At 38.4% G+C, this 17,507-nt stretch overlaps 1 protein-coding gene across 1 annotated transcript; it reads left to right on the top strand.

Moving 5' to 3' along the window:
• The first annotated feature begins 7,327 nt into the window (after positions 1-7,327).
• SPRY3 (sprouty RTK signaling antagonist 3) lies at positions 7,328-13,644 on the top strand. Its single transcript, XM_053473766.1, has 2 exons — positions 7,328-7,654; positions 12,183-13,644. The coding sequence occupies exon 2, from the start codon at positions 12,275-12,277 to the stop codon at positions 13,151-13,153; it is 879 nt and encodes a 292-aa protein (XP_053329741.1). The 5' UTR covers positions 7,328-7,654; positions 12,183-12,274; the 3' UTR covers positions 13,154-13,644.
• The last annotated feature ends 3,863 nt before the right edge of the window (positions 13,645-17,507 follow it).

The following is a 17,507-nucleotide window of genomic DNA, read 5'->3' as shown; positions in this document are numbered from 1 at the left end:
GTGCTTACATATCCCCACCATAGAGAAACGCCTAGTCACCCTAAGAGGGAAAATACTATTCCACATGTATTAAATATATGGCACAGACTTTGATGACTTCACTTGATTCCACTAGGGAACGCGCAGGATCGCTGTTGGGAGGCGCTCTTTCCATAATATACCATTCAGACGCTAGCGTGAAAATGGTTAACTTCACACTTAATATTTTTTCTAATTATCCAAACTATAATGTGCTCTTCCAGTTTGTCCCAGCCCATTACATGGTGTCATGGGCCACAGTGATATTTGGAACTACACATTTTCCAATGTATCTCATTTATTACTAATGTGTTCTTTTAAATATACTTTAAAACGGCATTGTTTATTCTTATTCTGAACAAAAAATATTAGGGCTGGGACCCCACACGTGTGCCGTATGCACAATAATGACACTATGAAATATGAGGCTGATATTCAATCATTTTCCAGGACTGTTTTTTATTCCCAGTCCGGCCCTGGGCGTTTGATAGTACATAATACAAATATACATATAGTGTTAGAGAGGCTTCACCATACCTGGGGACCACCATCTCACCCGTTCTCTGGGTCAAGACCTGAAACCTCCGGGTCGCGGGAACAGGGTCTTGACATGCTCTGCTCTCCTCCCAATTTCCCTTTAATTGGGGATGTTTGCCCTCTGACATCAGTGGGCAGTCCTGGCCGCGTCCCGCAAGGGAAGGCTCCGGGTAGCTGGAGCTCAGAAGTTCTCAGGTATGGGCTTCGCTTGAGTGAGACACACCCCTACGATTCTTTTATTCTTGGGACCTGTCTACTAAATGTATGATATAAAACATTATTAAAACCACTTTAATAATTATATTTGCCAGTCATGCATTTTTTTTTTTAAAGAAATTTAAAAAAAGGTAAACATTATACATCTAGAAAGTGGCAGTAAAAGCCTGCTCGTTAAAATGATATAACTATTCATATGTATAGAGAACAACAAAAATGGAGCACCCTGAGGACTTCAATAAGTATTGGTGCGTGCACTTCGTACAATCAAAAGGGCTTTGCCTGTTTTATTGGTTTTCATATGGCAAAATAATCAGCATCAAATTAAACAAAACAGAATCCTCGCTCTCCTGAGCCCTTACTAAACAGTACGCTTTAACTGTTACTAGACCTTCCCCTTCTTTTCAAGGCTTTAGTAGGTTTACATGGTAGATTTAGTCTAATTTACGTCTACCTGGCTGTCTTACTTTATAATATACCTCTCCAACCCTTCCAATGATCTCATGTGGTCCATGCCACCTTGCCAGGAATTTATTCTCCACTGGGGGTACTAAAACTGGTACCCTGTCTCCAGGTTTTTCTGGTCTTGCGTGGCCTTCTCCATATGTTCCCAAACTATGGGCACAATAGCTGATAATTCCTGCATTTGAGATACATGCTCAATCACACCGGTGTGAATAAAATCTCCTGAGAATTTGTTCTTTTGTCTTGTCCACTCCTAGATGGCCCCCTACAACATGGCTATGTGCGAGATTCAGTATAGTGTGCGGCACTAACAACTGGTTTATTATTTCAATCTTTTTTTTTCTTGACCCAATATAAGAGATCATTTTTTAACTTCAAAATGTGGAAATTTCATGGGTGTTTCTGAATTAGTAAGAGATCCATTCCTTACTGAAATGGTATTTTTGGCCACTGATGAAGTGGGGTCAGACCATTGTGCACTTTTAATGTTACCTGGATTAACATCTAAATTAGTGAACTCAATGTTCTCCTCAGAATTTTCAGATGGTTCTTCCTCCCTCGGTTCTAGGTCGTCGCCAACTTGTGTCTTCTTAGGGGATAACACCTTATTGTTTGACTCATCACTGCTGTCTATGCTAAAATATCAGCAGAATATATATGAGGAGTGGAGCGCTGGCCCACCCTTCTCTCCAAATGCTCCCCACCAGAGACCCCAAAATACACAGAATAAAATAAACAACAAGTCACTGTGTACAACTCCCTACTCACAATTTATACCCTGCAATATTTGGGGTACTGTATACACACCCCTTGTTAGGATTCCAGGGATATTGTCATAATATATATAATATTTTATGTGACTGTATGAGTGCACTATTTTGCATTTCCCTGCTATTCATCACTATCTGGCGGTTCCAAAGCCAACGATGCATTCTCTCTTTTACATTAATAACATTTTTACTGTGTGGTGGCAGGAAATGCATTTTCAGTTCATCTGCTGCAGCTATTAGATTACCAGGAAATTGCTGCCTGGACAGCAGCCAGGGCTGTTACTTAAAGGCCAACGCACCCAGAGGAAGAAAGAATGAAAGAGCAGAAAAAAGATGCTGGACAGAGCTTCGCCATCTAATGGTTCAGCCTGCTGTATAAAAAGAGGAAGACGTTAAGACGTTGATGTTATAGCAATAATGCTGATTAAATTAAAATGCAAAATATCTTACAACATTCCTAATGTGTTCTAGTATAGGATTAAGGACTCTTTTTCTTGTGACATGGGGCAAGAGTGCTGCATTTCTGGCAATCTATAATAACATCCAACTGGTATCTATGGGACTTGCTTGGGATTGCTCTATTTAGTTTTTTATATATATATAAATGTGACCCAAGTCATTAGGTGATATTGGCTATGAGTTGCAGTTGCCACACAGTTGTTGGTGCCTTATGGGCTTTTCATTTTAAGTAGAACTCACATCTAGCGCTGTGAAGGATTCCATTAAGAACCCCCTTCGGCAATATGGAACCCCCGCAATCAGAAGTAATAGTACCTTACAAGACCCCCCATTGGTCTAATTGGGGTCATGACCTATACAGCTATGACACAGGTTCCTCATAATAATATAGACATGTTATATGCACTGTTATCACAAATATTGTATTTCTTAGTTACAATAATTTAATTTATGTTGGGGTTCCTCTCCTAGGGCCTCTTAAAAAACAAAGACAATTTCTGCCCCTAATACAAAGGGACAATAGTACTTCTCCATGGACTATTCTTGCCACCAATTGGCTGCTTGAAGCAGTCAGTCACTGGCAGGAAAGTGTTCCCATTAAAATCACTCATGCACACTAGGGTCCCTTGCCCCGAGATTTTCCCTAGCCAGCACAGGCCTAAGTGAATCACGTGCAGAGAGATCCGTTCGGCCGATTCTGCATTACCCCCCATACATTTGCAAAACAGACAAATTTAAAGGACCACACAGCTATCATGTGCATTAAAGTGCATGTGATCGCTGGAGGGTACCTTTAAGAAAACAGAACCCTATGGTTTTTTTCAGTAGTGACATCTATAGAGTGAAAGAAATCCAAAGGCAAATCAAGTCTTCTTTAGAGGTTGAGAAAAAGTGAGAGTTTTAATGTTGTGAAATGACCCAGGTTGTCTGATTTTGGAAACACATGCATTTGTGCAGTGAGTTTTGGAATGCGTGAGCATTGTTAAGGCTGCAGTCCAAGCAAACCAAATTTGAAAAAGGTTAGCGCTCGCAAAAATAGATGCCAAGGATAGAGAAAAACCCAAAACAGATGGTGTTTCCAAACGCCAGAAAACTAAATGAGTATATTTCGATTTTGTCCTTTCTATAAGCTGTGTACCATTTTAGTGGTGAAAAACTGTGAAAATAAAGTTTTTCCATTTTTGCCCACTTTTTCAGATCTAGTCAATCTATTTCTCAGTGCAAAATTTCCTTATAATACGGTGGGAAATAGTTTCAACGCATACATTAAAAGACCTCCAAACTAAAATATAATTTGATTTTATCATCCAAACAATATACTCGCAGAAATGTAATAACTGTAGATTTACATTTAGAACCAAAAAAATGCACATAACATGTCTGTTAATATTTTGTACCCCTAGTCTATCCATCATTTCTCTAGAACCAACACAGGCATTCTATTAACATTCTATTAACTGGTATGTATCTGGTGATGAATTGCTCAGGGAAACATTTACCAGACTGGTTTAACTGGAACATTTCTTTTTTTTTCATTCTCCCCTGGGATGTGAAGCGCAAATTTGACTTCTTAGTATCTACTTGGTTGCCCATTAAAATAGTCTTCCTAAGCCAGTGTTCAGCATGCTTATGTACCAGTTTGGGTGGGCGCTTGTTGAAAGCAGGGCTTTGTTTTAAGATGGGATAATCTTTTGTCTAAACACACACTTATTGCTAAACAAGGTGACAAAGAACCTCTCGGTCTTTTGTAAATAGACCAGTGTAGTCTTTGTCTTGTCACCATATTGTTTAGATAAAGACTGTATACTTCAGTGGTAATGTTAAAAGAACAGTCCAATAGTAAATACAGCTCCAACAATGAAGAATGGATTTCGAGAGGATTCTGCTGAATCCCCTTATTAATTTGGAGGAAAAGTGTATAATATAAGGTGACACTCAGTTATTCTATGCATTATGATGTCTAGAGTATCCCTTTAAGTTGTAGTCTTATATCAAGTAGAGGAAAATCGTATTGGTTAGAATTTGAACTTGTCTGGTTCTCTCAAAAGATGGCGCTAAGGAAGCCATTTACTGATATAACGTATCAAGGAGTCATTTCACTTTTTAATGTGAACTTCTCAAGTTTGGAATACTTTATACAGCCTAGAATCTGATAACACTCACATTCAACCTTGACATGTCCTCCTAGTTTCATGTTGTAGCTAATTGTCCTCTGATACAAGTGTGGCAAAGAGTGTCCAACCACCACTTATTTTGTATAAGTGTCCAAGGGGAGATGTCAAGCCCAAGGGTGGATTTTTACATGACAGCAGGTACCACCATCATGGTAGAAACTGTAGCATCAATGATGAAAACGAGTAACTCATTTAATAGATGAATAGGAACCAAGTGAGAAGCTTGTAGGACCCAGGCCACTAAAACAAACTACTAAAGTGACACAGGAAGACCAACAAGAATTATATATAAAACTACTTTCTGGACAACACAAGGTATTCTGCATCACATCATATTATACTGTTTTTAAGAATATCTGGAAAGGGGTTACAGCATAGCGTATACTTAAGTCAACCACAAATATTATTTGAGCTACAATACCAGCACCTTATGACATTTCTACCAACTTTGAGTTCGTATGTTTTTCCCGTAGTCATCCTTTATGGTTCACATTTATACAGATATTCGATTTACTAACATTTCATTGTTATAGAAAATTAGTTACAACTGATCTTTTTGGTCCGTTACACTGGATAAAGTCAACTCTTACAAAGAAATAAGTTAACATTTAGTACAGGTTTATTGAAGTTAGGCAGGAAACCCTTCACCCGATGAGAAGGCTTGCTAATTTTGGAAATGGCTAGAATGACAGGTCTCAAAATAGATTGCTTGGACATCTAAATTTAATTACTTTGTCTGTCACATGCTTCTCCTCAGATTCTGTTTGGAGAGACATGAAGCCAAGTCTTTTCCCTGTGCCAGTTTAGGAAATCCTGCTATCCTCTAAAGATACAACCTGGTATTTTATTTCCCACTGGTGACGACAAAAACATACATTTCCCATAATGCAATATTTGGCATAATATGATATATAAATATTTATGATATATACTAGATACTCACATTTATGTTTTGCTCTTATTAGTTTTAGTTTCTACTCTTTCATTTTTGAATGAAAGACCACATGATTAGATGTCCTTAAAGGTAAACTGTCACTCTTACATTTTATAGCAAAATTAAAATGCTATATAAAAAAACTTGCTAAAATCAGTGATTTTACAAAATGTGAACTAGAGACAGTTCAGAGGAGGGTGACTAAAATAGTAATCATTTGCATGATAAAATTATCATGGATGACTAAGGGATCTCAATACGTATAGCTTGAAGGATTGAAGAGACATAAAGGACGTGGCAAAAACAGTTAGAGCAGGGCTGTCCAACCTGCGGCCCTGCAGCTGCGGCAGGACTATATCTCCCATACTCCTCTGCCAGGTCCTTAGCTGAAAGAGCATTATGGGAGATGTAGTCCTGCCGCAGCTGGAGGGCCGCAGGTTGAACACCCCTGAGTTAGAGAGAGATTTAACAAAATTAGAGGAGGGATGTATATTTAAGAGAACTGTGAGAACAAGAGGTTGTAGTCTTAAACTATAGGGTCAGAGACTTAATGTAAGGAAGTTTTACTTTACTGAGAGGGTAGTAGATAAGTTGATCTGCCTCCCAGCAGAAATAGTAGATGAGTAGTACAATGAGTAAATGTAAACATACATGTGAAAGGCATATGGCTGTCCTTAAGGACCGATGTTCGAGCAGAAGTTATAAACAGACTAGTTAGGTTGAATGTTTTTTTAATGCCGTCAAATTCTATGTTTCTTTAAGGGACCATCCAGACCCAGACATGGAGAACATGCTTCATCAAATCGCAATTTAGAAATAAATATTGTCTAATGGTTACAAAATATTCTAAATATTGTTTAATTGTTACAAAATTTAAAAGGCTAATATTTGTGATAACTGAAAAACCAAAGGCACAACAGGGTAACTGGGGTAATTTACAAAATCATGGGGTTACTTTCCTCCTCTTATGTCAATGAGAAATGTCTGGGGGACAGTATAACATTTAACCCCATGTGATCCAACATCCCCCAAACGTAATAACTCTATTTTGAGCCTGGGCCAGACAAATGGCTGCCTTAAAATGATTTTTGCATTATTTTTCTTTGTTTAATTCTGTTGCTTGCAGAGCCATGGGACCGGATACAGGGAAGCCTACAGGGAGAGCTAATGGACTGATTCAGTTTCCAAAGGATGACGCCACTTAGGCATTAAGAGAGAAAGGAGAGAGAGAGAGAAAAGAGAGAGTAAAAGTGAGAAAGGCTGAGCCATGAGAGACTGAGATGAAATAGAGTGGGATACATGCATTTACAAAATCTGCAAAACCTTCAATAATAAACCATCATTTCTCCCTTTTTTTAGACATTAAAATGTGCATTATTTGAGAAAATAAAAGATGTTTCCTGAGACAGCCCCTTGATGTGAGAGAGCACAGAGCAGGGAAGCTATAGGGCAGATAGAGGAAAACAGATTATAAAATGAATGTACAAGAATAAGGAGAAAGCCAGATTCATAGCCAGTGAGAGAGAATGACAAACCCCACCCACTAGGCCCCGCCCCCTTAACTCATTCACAAGATCAGCTGAAAACATCCGCATTCACAAAACAGACTGTCACAGATCAGCACCACCTCTCTGTGCATTCAAGCCGTATTAGACTGTGCGTTCACAGGCGGAGAGGCAGACAGTGGGAGACTCACCAGTGCACCTATAATATACCCCTGCACTTACAAATATATATATTATATATATATCATACATATATAATAAAACATCATCTTAGGATTTAATAGCAAGACCATCTGACGTGTAACCTTCATTCTGGGGAAGTCTTCATTCTGCAGCATCTTGGAAACATCATTCTTGCAGACAGCTTGTGACTCCAGCCTTGATCAGTGGTGTTTTGGAGAGAGACACACCTTGACGTCTGCAGCTTCCACCAACTAAGGAGGAGTATCCATTGAGACTTTTCACCTAAGTGGGATGCTTCTTAAAGGACAGATACTGTAACAGCATTTCTTCCTATATTAACCTGGGTGGGAATCGCATTCACTTATAGCACCATGGACCTGCAGTCTCACAGAGGTAAGTTCCCGCATTCATTTGTGTTCTTTTTTTCCAAAATGTTCATCGTTGGCATAAAAATATCATTCTATGATACATCTGCCATTAATAATAAAATAAGATTAAACCTACAAAAAATATTGCTGTTGTCTAGTGCATTCACACACACACACACACACATATATATATATATATATATATATCTTACAGTTGATACAACATAGCTGAGATGAGATATTAAAGGTTCTAAGATCACAGGCGCTGAATATTGAAAATGATTCATACTGGTACACACTGTATAATTTTTATTTACCACTATTTGGATGAACATGGCAGTTTAATGTGACCTTAAATGTATCCTGCTGCATATTTTTCTTATAGAAGAGACTTGGTATATATCATGGTTCTAAATTCAACACAAAAAAAGGTTTAAAAAAGATTATAAAATAAAAAACTGTCCTGTTATCCGTTGTCTCCTACCCAAACTAGACCTTGTACTTATTTTTATCTCCATTCATATGCCCCACAACCACTCCTTGGTACCTTCTTCTTGGTCCAAAATGCAAAATACGTTTGGCAAATGTTTTAGCAATCTGCTTTATTTACAACGTCACATAATAAATTAATTAAAAATACACGGTTTGGCCATATATGCGCATCGGCGTATTTGGCCCTTAGATGCACTCCAGAAATGTCACTACGGAAGATTAAAGATGGATACATCCCATTCTCTTGAGTCGTTAAGAGCAAAATGCAGATTGGAAATTAAATATATGACATACAGGTTAAAATCGGGGACTCGATAAGATGTAACTAGTACAGACAGAAGGGTGTGTAAGCAAAGTACAGATCTGTAGCCTATCATACAACCCTATAATGTAACAACACAATTGTCTAAGATGCCAGCAGCCCTTGGAGTGGTAGATTAAGTCGTGGATCCTACCTTATGGTAGGTGATGATACCGTATATAGTGGGAATATGTATATTATCATAACCTTCAGTAACCAATTGCTCGCCATCATCAGTACTGTATTTGTAAATAACAATTTTGGGCAAAGTTCTAAATGTGGATTAATCACCATGAAAAGCAAAAGAAGTTCCCAGTTGATTTTCCCCCTGTTTGATACTTAAGATTTTGATTATTTGACCTCATTGACACCAAAAGAACAGTCCCAAAAATCTCAATGGATGTAGCATACATCACAAACATTAATTACGGTACATGAATGAGGATGGAATATTTTCTTCCATTATTCTAAAAAATCTTTAGAAGATTAGAACGCACGCACGTTCTAAAAATACGAGGCATAATCTGGTATATAGGCTCTGTAGAATGATGTAGAAATGGAAAGATGGCCCTGGCCAGAGTGGAATTTCTACCATATATTAGCGCATTGTTAAAGAAAAAAGCCTTTGTAGAATTCTATGTGTTAGAATGGCCAATGCACATAATATAGTATCCCAAAGCTGATCGTCGCAATATATGACCACCGATTGGAGATTCATTTCTTTAAACATGAATGCATTCTTATAGATACAAAGTAATATCCTCATACATCATCATTAGGTTATTTAAAAGTATATTTCACACAGTCCATAGTTGTTGTAGTTTATGTTATGTTGTTTATGCTAGACATGTATACTAAAATTAACTACAGATTAATTTAAGATTAATTGCCTATTAGATGTGCATTTTATATGATATTGTTGATGTTGTTGCTGTTTGCCCAATTGCCACATATGGTTGCCAGATGGGTTCTGCAACAATACTGGACACAAATGACACAAGAAAACACAAGACATCAAAGCATTGGTTACACAAAAGAGAAAATTCTCAAACACAGGACACTGTTCGGGAACCAGCTCGGCAGGCAGCCATATTGCCAGAGAAGGAAGAGCGGTTGAGAGATTTAGAGAAGTGTGCAATATTATCTCTAAAACAGTAAAGAAGCTGACGCGGCATAGCTAGATTATTGGAAAACGACTGAAATTGCTTACATGCAAAAATATATTGACGGTATTTTTTTCTGACATTGAATACGTAGACAGGGCACTGATACCGAAGGCTCTTTGCAGCCACATGCAGTTTATGACCTGATACTGTTTTTTTTTTTCTCTAGTGGCTGTGATGTGAAGTCTATCAAAGGGTTAACAAAATGACCTTAACCCTTGGAAATCTGAGTTAAATCTTATTTTAGACATTTGTACGCAGGAAGCACACAGGTCAAAATCTACAGCCAATATATATAGAACTGCTGGTTATGATGCATCACGGTGCATCATGGGAAACATGGCTTATCCCACCCCTGGATACATGTGAGATACCAAGTAATGATAATGTGTAGAAAATATCTCTGAAACTGAGAATCAGGGGCATATTTAAGAAGTTAGACTTATATTATGTTACATATATAACTGAAACTTGGCAATATCTATTTTATGATGTCTGCCCATTAAAAGCCCACTTTTTATGGTATTTTTTTTCTTGCAATTTGTGAACCAGTTAAATCTTCGTTTCTTTGTATTAAATGTAAAACACAGTGTAAAGCGGCGTCAAAGCCATTTTGGAATCTTTACGGTACTACGGGTTTTTGTCCCGGTCTTTTGATGCCCAAACCTGGCCGGTGAAACCACAGAATCGATGACCTTGTTTCACAGTAATATTTTGGAGCTGGAGGTCTGCATAGCTGAACACAGACAGAAAATACGGTCCTAAAATTGAAAATATGTCAGTTGAAACAAAAAGGTGTTCGTTCACACACAGGATGACATGTGCTTGAACATGCCTTAGTACATGTCGTCCAGCGTTTGCTTTTGGACATATCTCCTTCATACAGGTTGTACTCTCAACTTCCACAACAGATCCATGAAGCTCACTTGCCCCTGGCAAGGAGTACAGAAGTGACACTGCTGGATCCATGATACAAACATCTGGACCCTCAAGGCTTCTTACTTAGGGGTAACAGTTTGAGAATTTAGGAAAGGGAATATTGAACGGTCTGCGGTGGTTCGGTGGCAAATTAAAATCTAAAAGATCTGAGAGATCTCCTCAAGGAATTGTATACAACTATGTGCTTTGTTATATGTGAATAAAGTGAATATATATATATATATATATATATATATATATATATATATAGTGAATTAAGGCAGTTCTTGGTTTATATCTCCCTTATCTCATTAGATTGGGGGAGTTGAGTTTCACATCAAAATCTAGTGAAACATACTGTTAGGGGGTATTTGTACCAAGTAAAATAAAGGGGAACATAGACTGATGGAATAGGAGACAAACATTTTTTCACCTACTGTGCCTTATACGATAGCGTTGTGTATATTCTAGACATGTTTTAATGTTTTCGCTGAGTTCTCAGCTTTAGAAACACAACTCAAGCCTCAAGCTTTCTTTCCCTAAAAGTATTACTTTTAGTATTAGCTGATTAATAAAGGAAGAGATATCTCGATTTAATGGTCATTTTAAAAGGTATATTGAGGAGGGAGTAATCTAGTTGCATTAATTCAGGAAAGAATTGACTTCCTTGTAACCCTGAGCGGCTCTTTCTTTCTTGGCACAGTGTGAGAGTTAAACTTAATAGTACTGATTAGTTTTCCAGTTGTAACCAACATATTTCCTTAATCATCTATTCATATGTAATGATCGGTGTATTGTGTGAATGCTAGTTAGGAGTTTGCTGAGTGAGAAGATATTGGGATATTCCTTAATGGGAAACTTTGACGTCCATTGGTAAAGTACAGTAAAGGAGTATTTCCTCTGACGTTGTCAAGAGAAGACATTCCTATTATCTCTACTTAATGAGCGATGTCAGAGACGCGGTACATGTGATACCACATGGTCATTGGGTACTGATATGCTATGCAAACCGTTTATGAACAATGGATGCCACAGGGTAAACAAGTCCATAATGCAATATGTATACTATTTTTTTTCATGAATATTGAACAACCATGAACTTAAGTCTAAGATTTATTTTTTATCTTTACAAAATAGGCATTAAATGTCTAGAGTATATACAATACAGTATAGCAATGGTTGATATTTGAATGTAGTAAGGAGGGTTTATTCACTAACCGGAGAGTTGACAGGAAAGTCTACTGGGGAGTTGTGGTTTCAGCTTCAATATACATTATGAATGGGCTAGCCATGTAAGCTTCTGTTGCAGAAAGAACATGGCTGGACCTACATAATATAAAGTTAAATCAGTTTCTTAAAAGTTTTCATACCCTTTAAATTATAAAATATGCAGGGCCAGCTCAGAAGTCCTTTTGTTTGACAATCCCACCACTGTTGGCCCTATTATAATTATTGAAGTGAAGGAGATGTAACCATAACTCTTCTTTTTACCCTCTTGTCATCAGAGGACAAACTCTAATAAAATTAGTCACTTTGCTACAATGAAGATGTTTCACATAGTTATTTTAAGTCTAGACTACATTATTTTACTGGACAAGCTTTAATTTTTTGAGAGAGTTAAAGGTTACTGGAAAGAAATCTGTTCCATATGCTAACATTTTTTTTTTATATTCCTATAGGGTCATCAGATGTTCCGTGATGGAAAGTACCAATTAAAACATATTTCTATACAAAGACTAAAACTGTAAAAATAGATAAGGGAAGGGGTCCAATGAACATGGATATATCTACTGGAGACATCCAACAGGTTCTTTCCATTGACCAAATTCGATCTATCCGGGCCAATAATGATTACGTGGAGCGACCTACAGTCTCATTTATGCAAACCTGGTCTAATCCTTCCCTTTCACAACATGCTGCCAAGCAAGAGTGGCCTCATGATCATCTGGTATCCTACAATCACCACGATCTCCACCGTAGCCAAAGTCATCAACATCCATCACAACATCTTTCACATGAGCTAAGCCATTCCAGTACAATAAGTTCTGTTTCTCGAAGCACTACTGCTTCAGACCAGAGACTGTTAACTGGGATAACTCCATCTCACTCGGGGCACTCACTCAGGAGGACGCAGCCAAAAGATGGTGACCTTAAGCAAGATGAGTTCATCAAAGGAATAATGGAGAAGCCAGATAGATATGTAGGTCATCTCTTCATCTGTGAAGAGTGTGGGCGCTGCATATGTGATGAATGTACACAAGTTCGGAACCTTCCTTCGTGTTGGGTTTGTGACCAGAGGTGCTTGTGCTCTGCAGAAAATGTCATCGACTATGGATCTTGCCTGTGCTGCATCAAAGGCCTATTCTACCACTGCTCTACTGATGATGAGGACAACTGTGCTGATGACCCCTGTTCTTGCAGTCAGGGATCCTGCTGTGCCCGTTGGGCAACAATGAGCTTCCTCTCCTTCTTCATGCCCTGTTTATGCTGCTATCTTCCTGCCAAGGGTTGCCTGAAGCTCTGCCAGAAAGGCTATGATAAAGTAAAAAGACCTGGCTGTCGATGCGAGAATCATACCAACACCGTCTGCAGGAAAATATCCTCATCTAGTGGCACACCTTTCCCAAGGCCTTTTGATAAGCCAGTATGACCTACCGGCTGTGGTTGGATATGACCCTATATCTCGTTTCTTCTTCACTACTTCCTGCTGTGCTCTTTTTCACTGGTGCCAGTGAGAGTGAAAGCCTTACCAAGACCCCATTAACAATTCAGGAATGTAAGAGAGGTTTCAGAACATTATAAATACAACAGAGAGGAATGGGCACTCTTCGTATTCCATGTTGAAAAAGCTGAAGTAGAGTTCATGATGTGACCTTCCCGCACCATGCCCCTGGAATATTGTTATCAGGAAGTCATTCAAAATTGGCTTGATTGTGATATCTTCCATCTGACAATGCAGACAACCAACATCTTCCAAAAAGAAAGGACTCTCGTCTGTCCATTGCTCTCTACAACATTGGCTGAGAAAGTCAACAAGTCCATCTTTCGTTTGAAGAGATTATCGATTAAAGGAAAATTATGCACCTTGTTGTTTCTAAAGAAAAAATATTGGACAAATCAAGCCTGATTAAACAAAAAGAACGTGGAAAAAGTATAGTGAGAAGATATGTGGATTTTACCAATAAGATTTCAGTGCTTATTCAATTGAGACCATGAGCATACCATTTAATTGCAAACCAGGAAATGTTTATTTTTTATTATAATTTTAAATTTAGAATAACCTTTGCAAATGGTGTGTAGGTAAATAATGCATTTTGCCACATATCAAAATATGATATAAACCAAAGAAGATACACTTTTGCATGTCTTCTTTCTGAAGACTTACCCTACTTTTGGTTTGGGTACCAGACACAATTTCTCAGGTGGTAACCCAGCTGAATACCAGGTATGTCAATGCATTGTTCTATTTTCTGACACACAAAAAGGGCAAGTTACCATTTCGTCCCCAATTCCTTCATTCTCTTGCAAAGTAACTGCATTCATAGTGTTCTGTGAATGTTTTTGAATGTTTTTGTTATTTATATGACATTACTTTAGTTGCCCAATATGGAAAACCAAAAAAAAAAATGCATTACAAATTATAAGGTGCAAATTATAGTAAAACTTGGATCATGTAAGTTTGGTGAGCATTGTGGCATAGAAGCTCATGGTCTGTATTAGCACTTCTTGTATTAGCGCTTCTTAATAGTGAACCATTAGCAAAACACAATGGTACCGAGGTGCTATTTGTTTTTGGAGTGGCGGATGGCTGTATAACGCTTACACACAACAATGGAACACTACTTGTGCCAATAAGAATTCGCTGATTCTTTGCATTATGATGAAATTATTTTGCCAGGTTTGACGTAGTTTCAAATGGTAATGTGTGAAAGTTACAAAAATGATTCCTGATATAAAGATTCCATATATTTCCAATAGCTGAACATCAGCTGTGTCCAATAATTTGTGGAAAAATTAAAAAATATCATCATATATTTTCCATAATTTTAAAATAAAAATAATATTTGTCACTTTTCTCAAACTATTGTTTTTTAAAAAATATTCTTTTTTTCTATTTTATATTCTATTTTTAATTTATTAAATATAAATCATTGAGTCTAAACAAATAAGAAAACATATAAACATATTATATACAACCACCAACTGTAATATTACATAAGGTATTAATAGTTATAAAGTAATTTTTGTCCCACATCAATAGGATTTTCCATGTCTTCCGTCTATGAAGACAAATCGCTTGAGTTTTGAGCAGTTTCAACGTTAGGCTTGTAGATTCTTCTTTTGTTAACTATTCGTATTGGACAAAACGAAAAACATCATAAAAATCTCACCTTTACCATGTAGGGCTTATTGTTTAGAGTTATAGTGCACAGTTATAGAAAGATCTGTATGAATAGGCCTACTGTTTCCGACCATGTGAAGCTGTCACCTCCATCTGAAGTATTATTGTCTCTAGAACCAAAGTTTTCTAGAACAGAGAGAAGTCGAGGTTGCATAAAACCATCTGAACTATATGTAAATTGATAAAAAAATATATTTTTGAGGCAATTTTTACAGATAAATTACAAAATATAGTAGTTGGAAGAAATATATGCTCTTATTGTAGTCTGGGTCTTGACGCCAGAAATGTTGAATGCATGCCGATTATTGGCATGATGTTGTTGACTAAGCATGAACCCTCTTTTGATGAAATGCTGTGTATAAAATAGCACTGACTGGAAAATATCCAAATCAATCTTCATATGGAAAAAACCTCATGAATAAAAAGTATTTTTATAGAATATGTTTACCGTATATTGACAGGTGCATAATATGTATAGTAATATAAGCTTTCGTGTGAGGGAGAAAAAAAACCCCTTTCCAGGCCCTGTTTTTCTGTGGAGTTTTCTCACATTCTATACTAGAATATGCACTCTAAAAGGGAGTAAATATTTTCTCCCTTTTAGAGTACATATTCTAGCATAGAGATGTGGGAAAACTCTCCAAGTTTTTTCCCCAAATTTACATTTTTGTCAATTTAGGGGAATAATTTGTTTTTGAAAATGAAGGAGAAATGACATTTGGTGCAAAATACTAGGCTTCTTATGATGCACAGTTATGTTGCATACCACATAAAATCTTGATAAATGCATGTATGCACTTAAAGGCAGGGGACTATCATTTGATTTCCCATAATGCCCTTGAGTAGAACTCCATTTTTAAAATAAGCAGAGGGTGATGAGGGAACGTGGCATGTTGGTAGCCTCCCCCATCCCATCCAAGATGAGTGAACATCCAACTATATTCATAATTTGGCATTTTTCTTCCATCTGTTCCCCATCTAAAAATATAATTTCATTTTGTCGACCCTTTAAGTCTTTCCCACTGGAAAGACTGGAAAAAAATCAAGCCAAGCATGATCTCAACATAGATCGTGGACGGATTGGGGTTAAATTGAATTAGTTTATTTACAAACATAACACGGATATAAGTAATTTTCTATATTATTTAATAAACATTTCCAATTATACCCAAAATGTGGAATCACTGACAGAAGTTAATGTTATTTGTTTCTATGTTGGATCCACCAATTTATTCCTGAAATATTCAAATAAATAAACCCCTATTTAACTGAAGGATAGGTTGTGATACGTCTACCTCTGATCCATAAACCTGGCATGGACCATAATATCACTAGTGATTTCACCAATGTCATTTCTCAAGGTTACTGGGAATTACTGAAATTAATTATTTATAATCCTTCCATATCAGATAACTTCCTTTCCCCTCCTGCTTGTTATCATTCTAGTAGACACAGCCAGATTTCCTGGTTAACACAACGGGCGTTGAACAAGAAAACAACACATACGCACACATATATGTGTATATATATATATACCGTATTGGCTCGAATATAGGCCGCACTTTTTTCCCCCACTTTAAGTTTTTAAAGTGGGGGTGCGGCCTATATTCGGGGTCTAGCGCCCGACGCCCGGGACATGCAGTCCCGGGCGCCGGGCAGGCAGCGGGGTTAAGATACAGATCCCCCGCAGCGGTGCAGGGGACCTGCATCCTTCTCCCCGATACGCTCAGACAGCCTCCCCTGCCAGCACTTCCCACGGGGGGGGGGGGCCGGCACGGGAGGCTATCTAAGCGTTTTACCTCTGCCCACCCCCGACTTACCGGAGCAGACTCCCGGGTGTCTTGCGGGGCCGGCGGGAGACATTTACGCAATACGCAAATGCAACTTCCGGTAACGGTACCGGAAGTTGCATACGCGTATTGCGTAGATGTCCCTCGCCGGCCCTGAAGACACCCGGGAGTCTGCTCCGGTAAGTCGAGGAGGGGGGGCAGAGGAGGACAGCGGCAGCGTATCGCGGGGAGGGAGGGCAGCGGCAGCGTATCGCGGGGAGGGAGGGCAGCGGCAGCGTATCGCGGGGAGGGAGGGCAGCGGCAGCGTATCGCGGGGAGGGAGGGCAGCGTATCGCGGGGAGGGAGGGCAGCGTATCGCGGGGAGGGAGGGCAGCGGATCTCGGGGAGGGAGCGCAGCGGATCGCGGGGAGGGAGGACAGCGGCAGCGTATCGCGGGGAGGGAGGACAGCGGCAGCGTATCTCGGGGAGGGAGGACAGTGGCAGCGTATCTCGGGGGGGGAGGACAGTGGCAGCATATCTCGGGGGGGGGAGACAGAGTGGCAGCATGTTTTTTTTGGTGCTTTTTTAAAGAAAAAAAACTTTTTCTTTAAAAAAGCACCAAACTTTTAGGGTGCGGCCTATATACGGGGGCGGCCTATATCCGAGCCAATACGGTATATATATATATATATATATATTCATTAAACATAATTTCCAGTGCATATGCTAGAAAGTATGCTAATTACGAAAAATAAAAGAATGTGATCTAGAAAGTAGTTAAATGTATAAAACATTCATGTTCTGAATTTGGATTGTTGTCATGAACTAGAATT

Source organism: Spea bombifrons, chromosome 8 (genome assembly GCF_027358695.1).
Source record: "Spea bombifrons isolate aSpeBom1 chromosome 8, aSpeBom1.2.pri, whole genome shotgun sequence".
Lineage (NCBI taxonomy): Eukaryota > Metazoa > Chordata > Amphibia > Anura > Pelobatidae > Spea > Spea bombifrons.
The sequence above is the reverse complement of the archived record's forward strand: the minus strand, read 5'-3'. Positions and strand labels throughout refer to the sequence as shown.